This window comes from Podarcis vaucheri (genome assembly GCF_965113315.1).
Source record: "Podarcis vaucheri genome assembly, chromosome: 2".
NCBI lineage: Eukaryota > Metazoa > Chordata > Lepidosauria > Squamata > Lacertidae > Podarcis > Podarcis vaucheri.
In genome coordinates, this window is record NC_138760.1 from 124,394,962 (window position 1) to 124,409,996 (window position 15,035).

General features: G+C 47.6%; 2 protein-coding genes across 2 annotated transcripts; both read right to left on the minus strand.

Annotated features, from left to right (window-relative positions):
* Nucleotides 1-908: 908 nt before the first annotated feature.
* Nucleotides 909-5,171, minus strand: LOC309524923 (uncharacterized protein). The gene is made up of 2 exons (XM_082210159.1): nucleotides 5,056-5,171; nucleotides 909-3,613 (listed from the first exon to the last, which is right to left on the minus strand). Exons 1-2 carry the CDS (start codon nucleotides 5,087-5,089, stop codon nucleotides 2,145-2,147), a joined length of 1,503 nt encoding a protein of 500 aa, XP_082066285.1. The 5' UTR covers nucleotides 5,090-5,171; the 3' UTR covers nucleotides 909-2,144.
* A 3,359-nt stretch (nucleotides 5,172-8,530) lies between these two features.
* LOC309525189 (uncharacterized protein) lies at nucleotides 8,531-14,869 on the minus strand. The gene is made up of 2 exons (XM_082210676.1): nucleotides 14,665-14,869; nucleotides 8,531-11,235 (listed from the first exon to the last, which is right to left on the minus strand). The coding sequence occupies exons 1-2, from the start codon at nucleotides 14,672-14,674 to the stop codon at nucleotides 10,490-10,492; spliced, it is 756 nt and encodes a 251-aa protein (XP_082066802.1). The 5' UTR covers nucleotides 14,675-14,869; the 3' UTR covers nucleotides 8,531-10,489.
* Between the last annotated feature and the right edge of the window lie 166 nt (nucleotides 14,870-15,035).

Genomic DNA, 15,035 nt, shown 5'->3' on the forward strand with positions numbered 1-15,035 from the left:
ATAAAACTGCTGCATTAAAAATAAAAATAAAATTTGCTATTGCATGTACAGAAAGTGGGGAAGGGGAAGGAAGCAGCCTTTTATGTGAGTGATTCCAAATCCTTGCATGACTTGCAGGCAACACAAACATTTTTTTAAAAAGTTGACTGCCCTTTGGGGCAAATCTGGTACATCACAAAACATGTATTTCACAAATTCGTTTTCTAAAATGGTGTGTTTCGAGGCTCAGAGCAGCACACATGATGTGGAAAATCATGAAGGAGTTCCTGACCAGAGATCCCAATAAAACCAGGTAACGGAATGAAAAAATATTTATTGTGCACATCGAGGATTTATTATCCGCTTCTCACAGGATTTTTTCCCCATGAACAAAAATATAGCTGGGACTGACCGCTGAGACCTCTAACACCAGTCCTGAAAGACCGACATTAACTCCCACAATTCCAAGTGTTAGTGCTGACCTTTAAAGCCCTAAATGGCCTCGGCCCAGTATACCTGAAGGAGCGTCTCCATCTCCATCGGCCCTCCTCCAAGGGCCTTCTGGTGGTTTCCTCACTGCAAAAAATGAGGATACAGGAAACCAGGCAGAGGGCCTTCTCGGTAGTGGCACCCATCCTATGGAACGTCCTCCCTTCAGATGTCAAGGAAATAATAAATTGATGCTTTATTGTGTTTTTAATATTCTGTTGGGAGCCACCCAGAGTGGCTGGGGAGGCCCAGCCAGATGAGTGGGGTATAAGTAATAAATTATTATTATTTTTTATTTTCACTACTACTACTACTATAGGATTCTGCGGCAGTAACCAATCAGCTTCTAACATGTTAAGGCATGAGAAATAGTATTTTCTTGTTACTGACTTTTGCCTATGCATTCCATCTATCTGTACGTAACTGTATCTACAAAAGCCTACAAGCTGTATATGTTTATTGTTTGGACCGTTATGGTCATATGAAATATATACATAAATATGGCATTAAAATACAGTATCAGTCTATATTACACACACACACAAATAAGTTTTTAGATGTCATTCCCAATTAAATCTTTACAGTCCACCATGTTCTCCTCAATGAACATTCTCAATTTTGGGGCAGCAACTTTGTCACAGATTTCTCAAACGAGACAACAAATATGTGACTTTCAGTTGATCATCTGCATCAGGCATCTTACATAACAAATCAAGGATAAACTTGGTTCAGAATAGAGAGAGCATATTGGTAGAGATCTACTGCTTAGTTACGGCATACACAAAGATGCTGTTTTGCAATAATTTATTATAGCGTCCCTCTAAATATTCTGAGCTCATAGTCTGAAGATGAAAGTCAGAAATGCTTACCGAAAAGAACAGATTGGTAAATCATATGAGAAAATTCTCAAGTTCATGTCTTATTTTAATTAAATACCAATGTGGGGCAGTGTTCAAAATTAGCCAGGCGCCAGACAGTTTGCACCTGGCTACTGGCAACTTATCACTAGACAGATGGATATACATACTCCCAAAACTGTTTTACTGAGCCTGAACTTTTGCGACAGTAAAGTATTTGGTCCTTAAGCTGCTTCCTTGCTGTACTGTAAAAGCCCTCGTGCATGGATGAAGGTGAAGAATTGCACATCGTCAAAGAGTGAGCTACTAACTCCCTACTAGGAAACACTGGTCTGCGAGTGCTCCAATTGGAGAACAGCTTTTACCACTGTAACGGAAGCTCTTTCCACACATCAGCTTTCATAGGGTTAGTCTTCTGAATGAGTTATCCGGTGTCGAGAAAGGTGATTACTGCGGCGGTAGCTCTTTCCGCACTGCAAACGTTTATATGGTTTGTCCCCTGTGTGAATTCTCCTATGTGCATGAAGGGTGCTAGAGTCACTGAAGCTTTTTCTACATTCCAAGCATTTATACGGTTTGCCCCTTGTATGAGTTCTTTGATGCAAAGTAAGGAGGCTACCGTGACCAAACCTCTTTCCACACTCCAGGCGTTCATGCGGTTTGTTCCCTGTAAGAGGTGTCTGATGTCATTTAAAGTGAGAATTGCACTTGAAGCTTTCACCACACTCAATGCACTTATATGGCTTCTCCCCTGTGTGAATTCTATGGTGCATGTTAAGGGACCTGCTGTGACTGAAGCTCTTTCCACACTCCATGCATTTATAAATTTTCTCCCCTGTGAGTTCTTTGATGTTTAGTAAAGGTACTATAGTCACTGAAGCTCTTTCCACACTCCATGCATTTATAAGGTTTTTCACCTGTATGAAGTCGTCGATGCACATTAAGGGAGGCACTCTGTTTGAAGCTCTTTCCACACTCCATGCATGTATATGGTTTTTCCCCTGTGTGAGTTCTTTGATGTTTAGTAAGGGTACTACTGTCAAGGAAACTCTTTCCACATTCCCAGCATTTATAAGGTTTCTCCCCTGTATGAGTTCTTTGATGCACATTAAGGTGGCTTCTGCTTCTGAAGCTCTTTCCACACTCCATGCATTCATAAGGTTTCTCCCCTGTATGAGTTATCTGATGCACATTAAGTTGGCCACTGTTTCTGAATCTCTTTCCACACTCCATGCATTCATAAGGCTTCTCCACTGTATGAGTTCTTTGATGCTCATTAAGGTGGCTACTCTTTCTGAAGCTCTTTCCACACTCCATGCATTCATAAGGTTTCTCCCCTGTATGAGTTATCTGATGCACATTAAGTTGGCCACTGTTTCTGAAGCTCTTTCCACACTCCATGCATTCATAAGGTTTCTCCCCTGTATGAGTTCTTTGATGCACATTAAGGTGGCCACTCTTTCTGAAGCTCTTTCCACACTCCATGCATTTATATGGTTTTCCCCCTGTATGAGTTTTTTGATGTCTAATAAGGATGCTTCTGGTACTGAAGCTCTTTCCACACTCCATGCATTTATAAGGTTTCTCCCCTGTATGAGTTCTTTGATGCTCATTAAGGGAGGAACTCCGACTGAAAATCTTTCCACACTCCATGCATTTATATGGATTTATATGGTTTTCCTGTGTGTGAATTATATGATGCATTTTAACAGACTTGCTGCAACTGAAGCTCTTTCCACACTCCATGCATTTATAAGGCTTCTCCCCTGTATGAGTTCTTTGATGCACATTAAGGTGGCTACTGCTTCTGAAGCTCTTTCCACACTCCATGCATTCATAAGGCTTCTCCCCTGTATGAGTTCTTTGATGCACATTAAGGTGGCTACTCTTTCTGAAGCTCTTTCCACACTCCATGCATTCATAAGGCTTCTCCCCTGTATGAGTTCTTTGATGCACATTAAGGTGGCCACTGTTTCTGAATCTCTTTCCACACTCCAGGCATTTATAAGGTTTTTCACCTGAGTGTACGCTTTGATGTCTAGCAAGGGCTGAGCGACTACAGAATCTCTTTCCGCACACAGTACATTCATGTTTTTTCTCCACCCTGTTAATCTGATTTTCATCTTCTTGGGAAACACTGTGTTCATCCCTTGGCTTCACTGTTTCTCTCCCCTCTTGTTTGTTGGCTCCATCTTGAACCCCCAACCTCCTTTCGTTCTCTTGCTCCTCACCTTTTTCTGGCCAGACGTCTGATGGCTCCTCCTCATCCAGGACCCCCCAAACATCTCCTGATGGAATAAAAATTTTAAAATAAAGGTTGATACAGCTGTTTCTTTATCAAAACTCAAGGCCTGGCACTATGTTAAAGGCGTTTTACATGAAAACAAATGATGTGATACCTGGTTTTAATAAAATATCACCATTTAATCAAGGGTTATTTGTATCAGAAAAGTTCTGGTGAGCAGTCCCTAAGATTAACCAAGCCATAAATAACACAATTTAAACCAGCAGGCAATAACATGAACAGAGCCTGCCTGCCTATGGGCCTGTGTGAGGCAGCTGCCTCAGGTGTCACCCCCAAAGAGGCGTCACTGCTCAGCTTTGCTGCTAGTCTCCCCGGCCTCCAGGGGCAAAGTGGAACGGGCAGCAAAGCTCTGTGAGTCCTCTCCCCTCCAGCCATGTCCCGAAAAGGATCCTCCCCCAACAAGGGCAAGTCCACAAGAGGGCAGACATTCCACCATTCAGCTTTGTCAGGATCTGAAAAGGCTCTTTGCCAGTGAATGGGGGGAGGCGTCTGACCCCTTGGAGGTCTGTTGGGGTGAGGGGGGACCACCCCACCCAACTTGCAGGGGTACGCTCCTTATGGATTTTGAGCCACCATTGTGGGGGCAGAAGTGAGGCCACCCCTGAGCATTGATAATACAGCACTGCAACTCAGAGAAGCTTGAAAAGCCTAGATCTGCAGAGCTTGTTGAGAAACCAAAATGAATAATAACAATAGTAGCATTTATTTTATTTATATTCCAACCGTCTGGCTGGGTTTCCCAAGCCTCTCTGGGTGGCTTGCAGCATATATAAAAATGCAATCAAACCTCAAATATTAAGAAACAGAATATTCTATATATGCAACAAACAAACCAATACATCAATAGAAACCAATAACAATAACAAGATACTCAAGTATTCTACAAATTCGGATCCCCCACACAGAAGATTTTTAGTATGCTTTTTCCACCATTCTCCAATGCATTATACTTCAGGCTGCTTTAGAAGACCGTTCAGAAACTACAGAGTGCTGACCGGTGCAAGAGGCTCTGAGCACATAAAACCCTTTCTGGGTTCCTGTCTTCAAGACAAGGTGCTGATTTTGACATATGTAGCTCAATGGCTGCTTCTCATGAATCCACCTAGAGCCTGCACTCATCGTCTGAGGTCCTTCTCACAGTGCCCTCTCCAGCTGAGGGGCAAAGAGAGGCAATACGGAATGCGTCTTTCAGTGCTGGCTCCCCACCTAAAGAATGCTCTTCCACAGAGAGGCAACCCTGAAGCCATCACAGGCTAATTGTAGCAGAGAAGCAAGAATGTTTACTCTCAGCCAGGCTTCTGGCCTTTAACTTGGGAGAAAAACAAACACGGTGACCTCCTTTAGCGGAGCTGAAGGGAGGCACTCCGAGCCCCTGAGGAACCCATACCTATTATAACTATTAATGAAGGCGAAAAGGATCCTTACCCTGAGAGGTCACCATCTCATGAACCTCCACCATGACGTCCTTGTACAGAGTCTCTGTAGGGCCCAGTTGTCGTCAGCGAGATGCAAGGACACTTGTCAAAGCACACTGATCCCTACAAGGACAGAACAATTCCCTTCCTTATAGACACTCCAAGGCAAGGTGTGGAAACCATCTCCCCTCAGCTCCCCCTCCGATGATAGATGGGGCAACTGGAGATTTGACCTTCAGTGTTTATTTGTTTTTTTAATAAAATGTGAAAATCTGGATAACTAAATTTAAGACTGGGGGAAATGAGTGTTTTGTCCCACCCCATACTCCCTCCTTCCTCAAGTGTGTAAAGACCATACATGCTGCCCAAGAGGCAAAATGGGAAGTAGAGAGGGATAATTTTTTCAATGATGGCTTTATGCATACTGGTTTCTAAATTGGTTTGTGGGTTTTAGTTGTGTTCTAGCTCCCATTGGATCACTGTGCCACTTGAGAGACCTTTTGGATCAGGTGTTTAGAAATCTTGAACATAAGATAAAATTACTACAGCTGCAGATGGCCAGTTATATCCTCAGGGGCACACCTTTTTAAATGATATATGTTTAGTACATACATTTTGCAGAGGAAAAGTTTTTTCTCATGGTTTAATTTGCAGTGGGCCTATGGTCTTCGATACAATAAAATGCTAAAGAGTCTTAACTGAGGAGGATCCTCTCCTGCCATAGAGTCTGCAGCTCCTTCTGCACTCTATGGGGCGCTACCTTTGAAGGTGACCCGGAAACTAGATCAAATCCAGAATGCAGCAGCTAGACTCGTAACTGGGAGCAGCAGCCAACTAAGACCTGAATGACCTACATTAGCTCCCAGTATGTTTCCGAGCACAATTCAAAGTGTTGGTGCTGACCTTTAAAGCCCTAAATGGCCTCAGCCCAGTATACCTGAAGGAGCGTCTCCACCCCATTGCTCAGTCCTGACACTGAGGCCCACCTCCAAGGGCCTTCTGGCGGTTCCCTCCCTGGGAGAAGTGAGGTTACAGGGAACCAGGCAGAGGGCCTTCTTGGTAGTGCCCCCCCCCCCTGGAAAGCCCTCCCATCAGATGTCAAGGAAATAAGCAACTATCTGACTTTAAGAAGACATCTGAGGGCAGCCCCGTTCAGGAAAGCTTTTAATGTTTCATCTTTTATTGTGCTTTTAATTTTCTGTTGAGAGCCACCCAGAGTGGCTGGGGAAACCCAGCTAAATGGGCGGGGTATGAAGGAATAAAATAATAATAATTATTCCTCCTGCTCCTCCCTGGCTGGCAGGAGACTCTCCTGACTCCCCGCCACTCCTCCCCATTCCCTGCCCTGCGGCCTTTGCTGGGCGCTCCTTCTGCTTTCTCTGGACAGAGGAGGAGCGGGAGGAAAGGCCGCAGGATGAGGCCAGAGGCCGGTCAAGGCCAGCGAGGAGCGTCGCTTCGGCCTCCCGCTTCCCCTCCCAGGAGAAGACGACCTTTCCCCGTCGCCCCTTAGTTCCCCCCCCCCAGGCGGGACGCGGCTCCCTCCCTCTCGCCCCCCATTTTCGCCCCTTGGTCGGCCGACTCCCCCCAGTTACCCGCCTCCAGGAAGGACAGCAGCAACCCGGGGAAGCGGAACAGGAAGTGGAATCGCCTCCTCTCTCCCAGTCCTCCCTTCCGCTCTAGGAATCGAAGCTCTGTGGTCTCTCTTAACCGCTTCGGAGCCGCGGGGCACGGAGGGAGGAGGGGCGCCCGGCTGGTCTCTGGCTCTGAAGCAGGAAGGGGAAACCCGGCTGCAGGATCAGGCGAGCGATGCCCCCAGTTATTCCAAGCAGGTACTCCAAGCAGGCTCTGAGTATAAGAGCAGCTTTGTCCTCACCAATATAATATAATATAATATAATATAATATAATATAATATAATATAATAAATATAATATAATATAATATAATATAATATAATATAATAAATATAATATAATATAATATAATATAATATAATATAATATAATATAATATAATATAATATAATATATAATATAATATAATATAATATAATATAATATAATATAATATAATATAATATAATATAATATAATATCCCGCCCTCCCCAGCCGAAGCCGGGCTCAGGGCGGCTAACAACAATAAAACAATACAAAAGTACAACATAAACAACATTCTAAAATCATTCATTATAAAAATTAATTAATTCAAGCCACTAGCAACCATTGGGCCAGAGCTCTGCGAAGATTGCCGAGGGAGGGAGTCAGGCTGTGCCCTGGCCAAAGGCCTGGTGGAACAGCTCTGTCTTGCAGGCCCTGCGGAAGGATGTCAAGTCCCGCAGGGCCCTGGTCTCTTGTGACAGAGTGTTCCACCAGATTGGAGCCGCAGCCGAAAAAGCCCTGGCTCTAGTTGAGGCCAGCCTAACTTCTCTGTGGCCTGGGACCTTCAAGATGTTTTTATTTGAAGACCGTAGGTTTCTCTGTGGGGCATACCAGGAGAGGCGGTCCCGTAGGTACGAGGGTCCTAGGCCATATAGGGCTTTAAAGGTTAAAACCAGCACCTTAAACCTGATCCTGTACTCCACCGGGAGCCAGTGCAGCTGGTATAGCACCGGGTGAATGTGATCTCGCAGCGAAGACCTCGTAAGGAGTCTCGCTGCAGCATTCTGCACCCGCTGGAGTTTCTGGGTCAGTCTCAAGGGCAGCCCCACGTAGAGCGAGTTACAATAATCCAGTCTGGAGGTGACCGTCACGTGGATCACAGTGGCTAGGTCAGGGCGAGAGAGGTAAGGAGCCAACTGCTTAGCTTGGCGGAGATGGAAAAATGCCGCCTTTGTTATAGCTGCAATCTGCGCCTCCATGGAAAGGGAGGTGTCGAAGATTACACCCAAACTCTTAACGGACGGTGCTGGCACTAATTGCGCCCCCGCAAGAGATGGGAGTTGCCCCCCCAATCCCATATCGCCCCGTCCCAGCCACAGGACCTCTGTCTTCGAAGGATTTAGCTTCAACCGGCTCCCACGTAACCATCCATGGGACGCGGGTGGCGCTGTGGCTAAAAGCCTCAGCGCCTAGGGCTTGCCGATCGAAAGGTCGGCGGTTCGAATCCCCGCGGCGGGGTGCGCTCCTGTCGTTCGGTCCCAGCGCCTGCCAACCTAGCAGTTCGAAAGCACCCCTGGGTGCAAGTAGATAAATAGGGACCGCTTACTGGCGGGAAGGTAAACGGTGTTTCCGTGTGCTGCACTGGCTCGCCAGATGCAGCTTTGTCACACTGGCCACATGACCTGGAAGTGTCTCCGGACAGCGCTGGCCCCCAGCCTCTTGAGTGAGATGGGCGCACAACCCTAGAGTCTGTCAAGACTGGCCCGTATGGGCAGGGGTACCTTTACCTTTATAATATAATTAGTATAGCATAGTATATAGTATAGTATAGTATAGTATAGTATAGTATAGTATAGTATAGTATAGTATAGTATAGTATAGTATAGTATAGTATTCCCCTGTAATCTCACTGTATACAAGTTGTACAAGTGACAATAATATATTTCAATTTCAATATTTATTTATATCCCGCCTTTCTCCCAGACCGAGAGCCATGGCGGCTTACAAAGGGATTGCCATAGTTATAAGTTCTGAAAGGCAGGCGGCATTAAGAGGCAAGGAACTGCAAATGTTTCAAAGATCCTGGTTGAAATCAGAATTAGAAAAAAATTAACGAAGCACTTATTTTGTGAAATCAGCTGAGAAGAGAGGTCCAGTGGCTGTAAAAAGATTTGTGCTTTAAATATTTTCAAATGACATAATACCTGACAGAATCTCGAGTTTGGATTGGCTATTTCAGATCAAACCGAGTCCTTCCCAAGTGTGCATCCCCTCTCTGCATGTTTGACCTCTCAAGAGGCTTGAGGAACATGTGATTCTCTCATCAGCTGCAGCCAGCATAGTCAAGACATAGATAATTTTTTATTGATTTTACTCGATAGACAGACGTTTATCTATGAAATCACAAGATAACAAAGGAATAGACATATTTGAATCGTCCAAATTAATCAGATAAGGAAGAAGGGGATACACAGATATCGGAGTCCATTCTAACTGTTGTTATTTTTCACAGAGTTCATCCAAAGCGGCTGGTAGTTCCAAAAGTATTGCAGCCTCTTTCAGTTACATATTGCTCCATGTACTTGCACCTGGACCTTGCAACAGTCATCTAAGGCCCAAAGCGGGGCCCCGAACTCGAAGCATGGGAAGCCCCATCAATAAATTTATAATTTGGCAGAATATTTAGATTATTTCATGTGTATATGTATAATTTGGAATATTTAATGTGATTTGATTGGATTGTTAAAATGGAAAATTCAATAAAGAATTATTTAAAAAATCAAATCAAGTGGTGCTTGTGGAATCCTCTCCCCAGGGACGCTTGCCTGGGTCCACCTTTACCTATTTTAGGCGCCCATTTTACCTAGCGTTATGACCCTCAATCTGAAGGGCTTTTAAGTACCTGTGGCCTCTTCTAGCGAGGCAGGTTCCTTGTATTCGTACAGATGTCTTTCGTACGTTCAGCATTGGTTTGATTGTTGTAACTGGTATTGATTTTTATGCAGTGTTCTAAGTCGCCTTGGATCGCTTTTGTGAGCGAAGTGACTAATTAATATGAATGATGCTGATGCTGATAATCCCTCGCTGGGGTTGCTGACGGAAGATTACGGGAGTAACAACCAGAGGGCCGTTGTTTCCCCATCCCTGAATTAGGAGAAGAGGGGAAAGGCCTCTGGACCAGGGATGACGAACCTGTGGCTGTCCATATATTCTTGGACTGCAGTTTCCAGTGTGGTGTAGTGGTTAAGAGCGGTAGTCTCGTAATCTGGGGAACCGGGTTCGCGTCTCCGCTCCTCCACATGCAGCTGCTGGGTGACCTTGGGCCAGTCACACTTCTTGAAGTCTCTCAGCCCCACTCACCTCACAGAGTGTTTGTTGTGGGGGAGGAAGGGAAAGGAGAATGTTAGCTGCTTTGAGACTCCTTAGGGTAGTGACAAAGCAGGATATCAAATCCAAACTTTTCTTCTTCTTCTTCTTCTTCCACCATCCCTGACCCATTCCCCACACTGGCTGAGGCTGATGTGGGTTGAAGTCCAAGAACCCTGGTGGGCCATGGGCTACCCAGACCTGCTGCAGCCCACAGACAACCCCCCTCTCCAAGGCCCCCATGTCTTCCTTGCCCAGCTGCTGCCTCTTTCCCCCTAGTTCTCCACCTCCTCTTTCTCCCTTGATGTTTCTTCCTTCGTCTCTCTCTTTCACCCCTCAGCAGAGTGACTTAATCGCATTTATACGACACCTCCCCACCCTATCACGCAATAAGCACCCATCTGTAACACGTGCACCAATCAAGTGAAATCTAAGGAGGAGCATCTTCAGAACAGAGGCTTTCCCACACTTGGGCCAACGTTACAACTTTTCCCTTTTTCCTTCCGGGGGTTGGGCCCTTCTACGTTTCCTCAGAGTTTGAAGGGGGGCAGTTCCCCCGATAGGAACCCTTATAGGGTCTCTCGCTTCGTGAGCAGCGACACAGGAGCTGCTGCCCAGGTTCGTCGCGCGGGCTGCCCGGTTGTGCTTCGTCTTCTCCCCTGTGTGAGTTCTCTCGTGCTCCGTCCGGTTGTAGCTCTGGCTGAAGCTCCGCCAGCAGTACGAACACTGGTACGGCCTCTCCCCGGTATGCAGCCGCCGGTGCCTGGTGAGCTTTGACTTGCTGAGGAATTTCTTCCTGCAGTCGGGGCACTCGTAGAGCTTCTCACCGGTGTGGAGCCTCTGGTGGGTGTTGAGGTTTCGCTGGTGTATGAAGCTCTTCCCGCACTCGGCGCAGTGGAAGGGCATCTCCATCTCATGCCTGCAGCGGCCTGGCGCACCAAGCTTGAAAGCTCTCTCAGGAAGCGCGGCAAACGTCTTTCGTTTGGGCCGTGGCAGAGTTTTGCCGGGTGCCTTTTCCTCTGCCCCACAGGTAGTGGATTGGCCTGTCCTTCTCTTCAGGGCATTTGCTTCCTGACACTTCCTGTGCTGACCCTCAGAGATCTCCCCACTTTTTTCAGCCCGAGCCACGGTGTTCTCCGTCGCCATTCTTGAAACGACTGCTATCGCTTCAGGTTGCTCCAAAACGCCTCGGTGATTCTCTTCGTTCTCGCTCTCGGGCCAGTAACCTGTTAAGGTTGAAAGAAAGGGGTGGAGTCAGATGGCGCTGCTAAACACATGGAAAGGGAGATGAGGAGAGCCCTGCAGGGCCAGACCAAAGTCCTATCTAGCCCAGCTTCCTGTTTCCCATGATGCTCAGCTCACAAGGAGGGCATGAGGAAAACAGCCCTTCCTCCTGCTGTATGTCCCCAAGAGCTGGTTGTTAAGTTGTGGGTGAACATATCAGACGACACAGCGATTCTTCAAACAGCTCTTGTTTATTCAGAGGCCAGAACAGAACTGAACTGAAGGGCTCAGTCAGCCTGCTTATATAGAGCTCCAGTAGCAACTTTCTAAAACTATCCAATCACTGAACGTCACTTTCGATCCTTCATTTGCATAACTATCTACAGTATCCCCCTGCTGGCCCAGGGTGAGAACTTCAGTACATAACACTGGTATTTAGAGGTATACTGACTCTGAGACTGGAGGTTCTACTGCCCTGTTGTGGCTAATAGATACTGAGAGACCTCTCACTGATAATTTTATCTCACCCTCTGGACCAGGAGGTGAGGAACCCTTGTCAACCCAAGGTCTATGATCTCCTCTGGGCAACCTTCCATGTCCCACATGCCATTGGTGGGTGAGGCCAAAGGCAGAAGTGGGTGGAGCAATGGATGCAAAATTTATTTTTTATGGGAGGTGAAGTTTCTACGTGCGCTCTCACACACCCCTCTGTCCTCCGTCCAGACGAGCAAGCAGGCATCCTTATCAGGGTTCAAGGACAAAGCCCATCTACGCAAAAATGTCTGAGTGTATAAAACAAGGCTGGAAAGGGGTGAGGCCTGTGGAAGGTCCCAAGGGCGAGATAGAGATGCTTGGGGGGCTGCATTTGCCCTCCAACCCTGAGTCACAGGGAGGGGTGTGTGTATGGCCTGTCTAGTTCAGCATTCTGATCCACAGAAGTATAGTGTCCAGGTAAAGGGACGTAATAGTAATAACAATAATAATAAATTTTATTTATATCCCGCCCTCCCCAGCCGAGCCGGGCTCAGGGCGGCTAACAACAATCAAATAATCAAACAGTAAAATAGTTGCACAATCTAAAAATATTTCATTATAAAAATTAATTAAATCAAATTGAAGGCAACCAATTAAGCAAAATTCTGTGCAGGTTGCCAGAGGAGGGAGTCAGGCTGGGCCCTGACCAAAGGCCTGGTGGAACAACTCTGTCTTGCAAGCCCTGCGGAAAGATGTCAAGTCCTGCAGGGCCCTAGTCTCTTGTGACAGAGCGTTCCACCAGATTGGAGCCGCAGCCGAGAAAGCCCTGGCTCTAGTTGAGGCCAGCCTAACCTCTCTGAGGCCTGGGACCTTGAGGATGTTATTATTTGCAGACCGTAGGTTTCTCTGTGGGGCATACCAGGAGAGGCGGTCCCGTAGGTACGAGGGTCCTAGGCCGTATAGGGCTTTAAAGGTTAAGACCAGCACCTTAAACCTGATCCTGTACTCCACCGGGAGCCAGTGCAGCTGGTATAGTACCGGATGAATGTGATCTCGCAGCGAAGACCCCATAAGGAGTCTCGCCGCGGCATTCTGCACCCGCTGGAGTTTCTGGGTCAGTCTCAAGGGCAGCCCCACGTAGAGCGAGTTACAATAATCCAGTCTGGAGGTGACCGTCGCATGGATCACAGTGGCTAGGTCAGGGCGAGAGAGATAAGGGGCCAACTGCTTAGCTTGGCGGAGATGAAAAAATGCCGCCTTTGTTATAGCTGTAATCTGCGCCTCCATAGAGAGGGAGGTATCGAAGATTACACCCAAACTCTTAACGGACGGTGCTGGCACTAATTGCGCCCCTGCAAGAGATGGGAGTTGCCCCCTCAATCCCATATCATCCCGCCCCAGCCAGAGGACTTCTGTCTTCGAAGGATTTAACTTCAACCGGCTCCCACGTAACCATCCAGCCGCAGCTTCCAGACATCTGGTCAGTGTGTCTGGGGCCAAGTCAGGATGGCCATCCATCAACAGATAGAGTTGGGTGTCATCAGCATACTGATGGCAACCCAGCCCAAAACTCCGGACAAGCTGGGCGAGGGGGCGCATAAAGATGTTAAAAAGCATCGGGGAGAGAATCGCACCCTGAGGCACTCCACACACCAAGGAGTGGCACGATGACAATTCCCCCCCAAGCGCCACCCTCTGTCCCCGACCAGAGAGAAACGAGCGCAGCCATTGAAGGACTGTGCCCTGGATCCCCACGTCGGCAAGGCGGTGGTCCGGGAGTTCGTGATCGACCATGTCAAAGGCTGCTGACAGATCTGGAAGAATCAGCAGCCCCGACCCGCCTCGATCCAGCTGCCTACGGAGATCATCTGTTAGGGCGACCAGAGCCGTCTCGGTCCCATGACCAGCGCGGAAGCCGGACTGGAATGGATCCAAAGCAGATGTTTCATCCAGAAACCTACCAAGCTGTTCAGCAACCGCTCTCTCAATCACCTTACCCAGGAATGGAAGATTCGAGACCGGGCGGTAATTGGATAGATCTGAGGGATCTAATGATGTTTTCTTTAAGAGCGGACGCACCACCGCCTCCTTCAGTTCCCCTGGGAATATCCCGGTGCCAAGGGACAAATTGATGATATCTCCCAGGGGGGCCCGCACTTCGTCTGGACACGCTCTAATCAGCCATGACAGGCACGGGTCAAGAGGACAGGTGGTGGGCTTTCCAGCTTGGAGGAATCTGTCCACATCGGCTGGAGATATCCGGTCAAAGTGGTCCAATACTGGACCCGAGGACAGTCGAGGGGCCTCCAGTTCCTTTATTGTATCCAAATTGGCAGGGAGGAAGGAAGTTGACAAGCTGCAACGTGTGCAGAGGAAGGGAACCAAGATGATCAAGGGTCTGGAAACCAAGCCTTACGAGGAGCACTTGAAGGAATTGGGTATGTTTAGCCTGGAAAAGAGGAGACTGAGAGGAGATGTGATAGCCATCTTCAAATACCTTAAGGGCTGTCACATGGAAGATGGTGCAAGCTTGTTTTCTCCTGCTCCAGAGGGCAGGACTTGAACCCATGGCTTCAAGTTACAAGAAAGGAGATTCCAACTAAACATATGGAAAAACTTTCTGACGGTAAGAGCTGTTCAGCAGTGGAATCGTCTCTCTCGGGAGGTTGTGGACTCTCCTTCTATGTGGATTCTCTGATGACAGTTGAGATTCGACCTGCGGCTGAACCTCTGCCTGTAATGCAAGCAGCTGTACGGCTTTTCTCCTGTGTGTATTCTCTAATGTTCAGTGAAGTTAGACCCGTGACTGAAGCAAACTCTGAAGTTAGACCCGTGACTGAAGCAAACTCTGCAGGTGTTTTGTCTCTTACCGGTCTGGAGGACTCCCCTGCCTGGGGGTCCCGTTCCTGCCACTCACCACCTGGCCAAGCAAACTCTGCAGGTGTTTTGTCTCTTACCGGTCTGCATCGCCTGGTGGCCTGGGGCTTGGCAGAGCTCCTTGTAGCCTCCTGAACATGGAATGGATCCGGCTGCTCCTGCTCCAGGGAGGCTGTTCTGCTGCCACCAAGGCCTACGCTGACTCTCTGAGGCCTTTTCACGAAGCGGAGGAACGTTTTCTCCTCTCCCGGCAGACTGACTCTCGCGTGGCCTTATTTGGGTGGAATTTTCATAGAATCATAGAATCATAGAATCTCCCAAGGCCACAACCTCTCACTAGCCTGGCATGGCCCCCTGGATAAGGTTCATGAAGGCTTTGAACCCTAGAAGCGGCTATAAACATGTTGAGAACATGAGGAGAGCCTACAGCCAGATGAAGTCAAAGCCATTT

Excerpts from the sequence above, each read along its gene's own strand:
- LOC309524923 (XM_082210159.1), bottom strand. The coding sequence starts at position 5,089 with ATGGTGGAGGTTCATGAGATGGTGACCTCTCAGG. Across the intron at positions 3,614-5,055 it reads TGAGATGGTGACCTCTCAGG|GAGATGTTTGGGGGGTCCTG; the intron begins GTAAGGATCCTT and ends TTATTCCATCAG.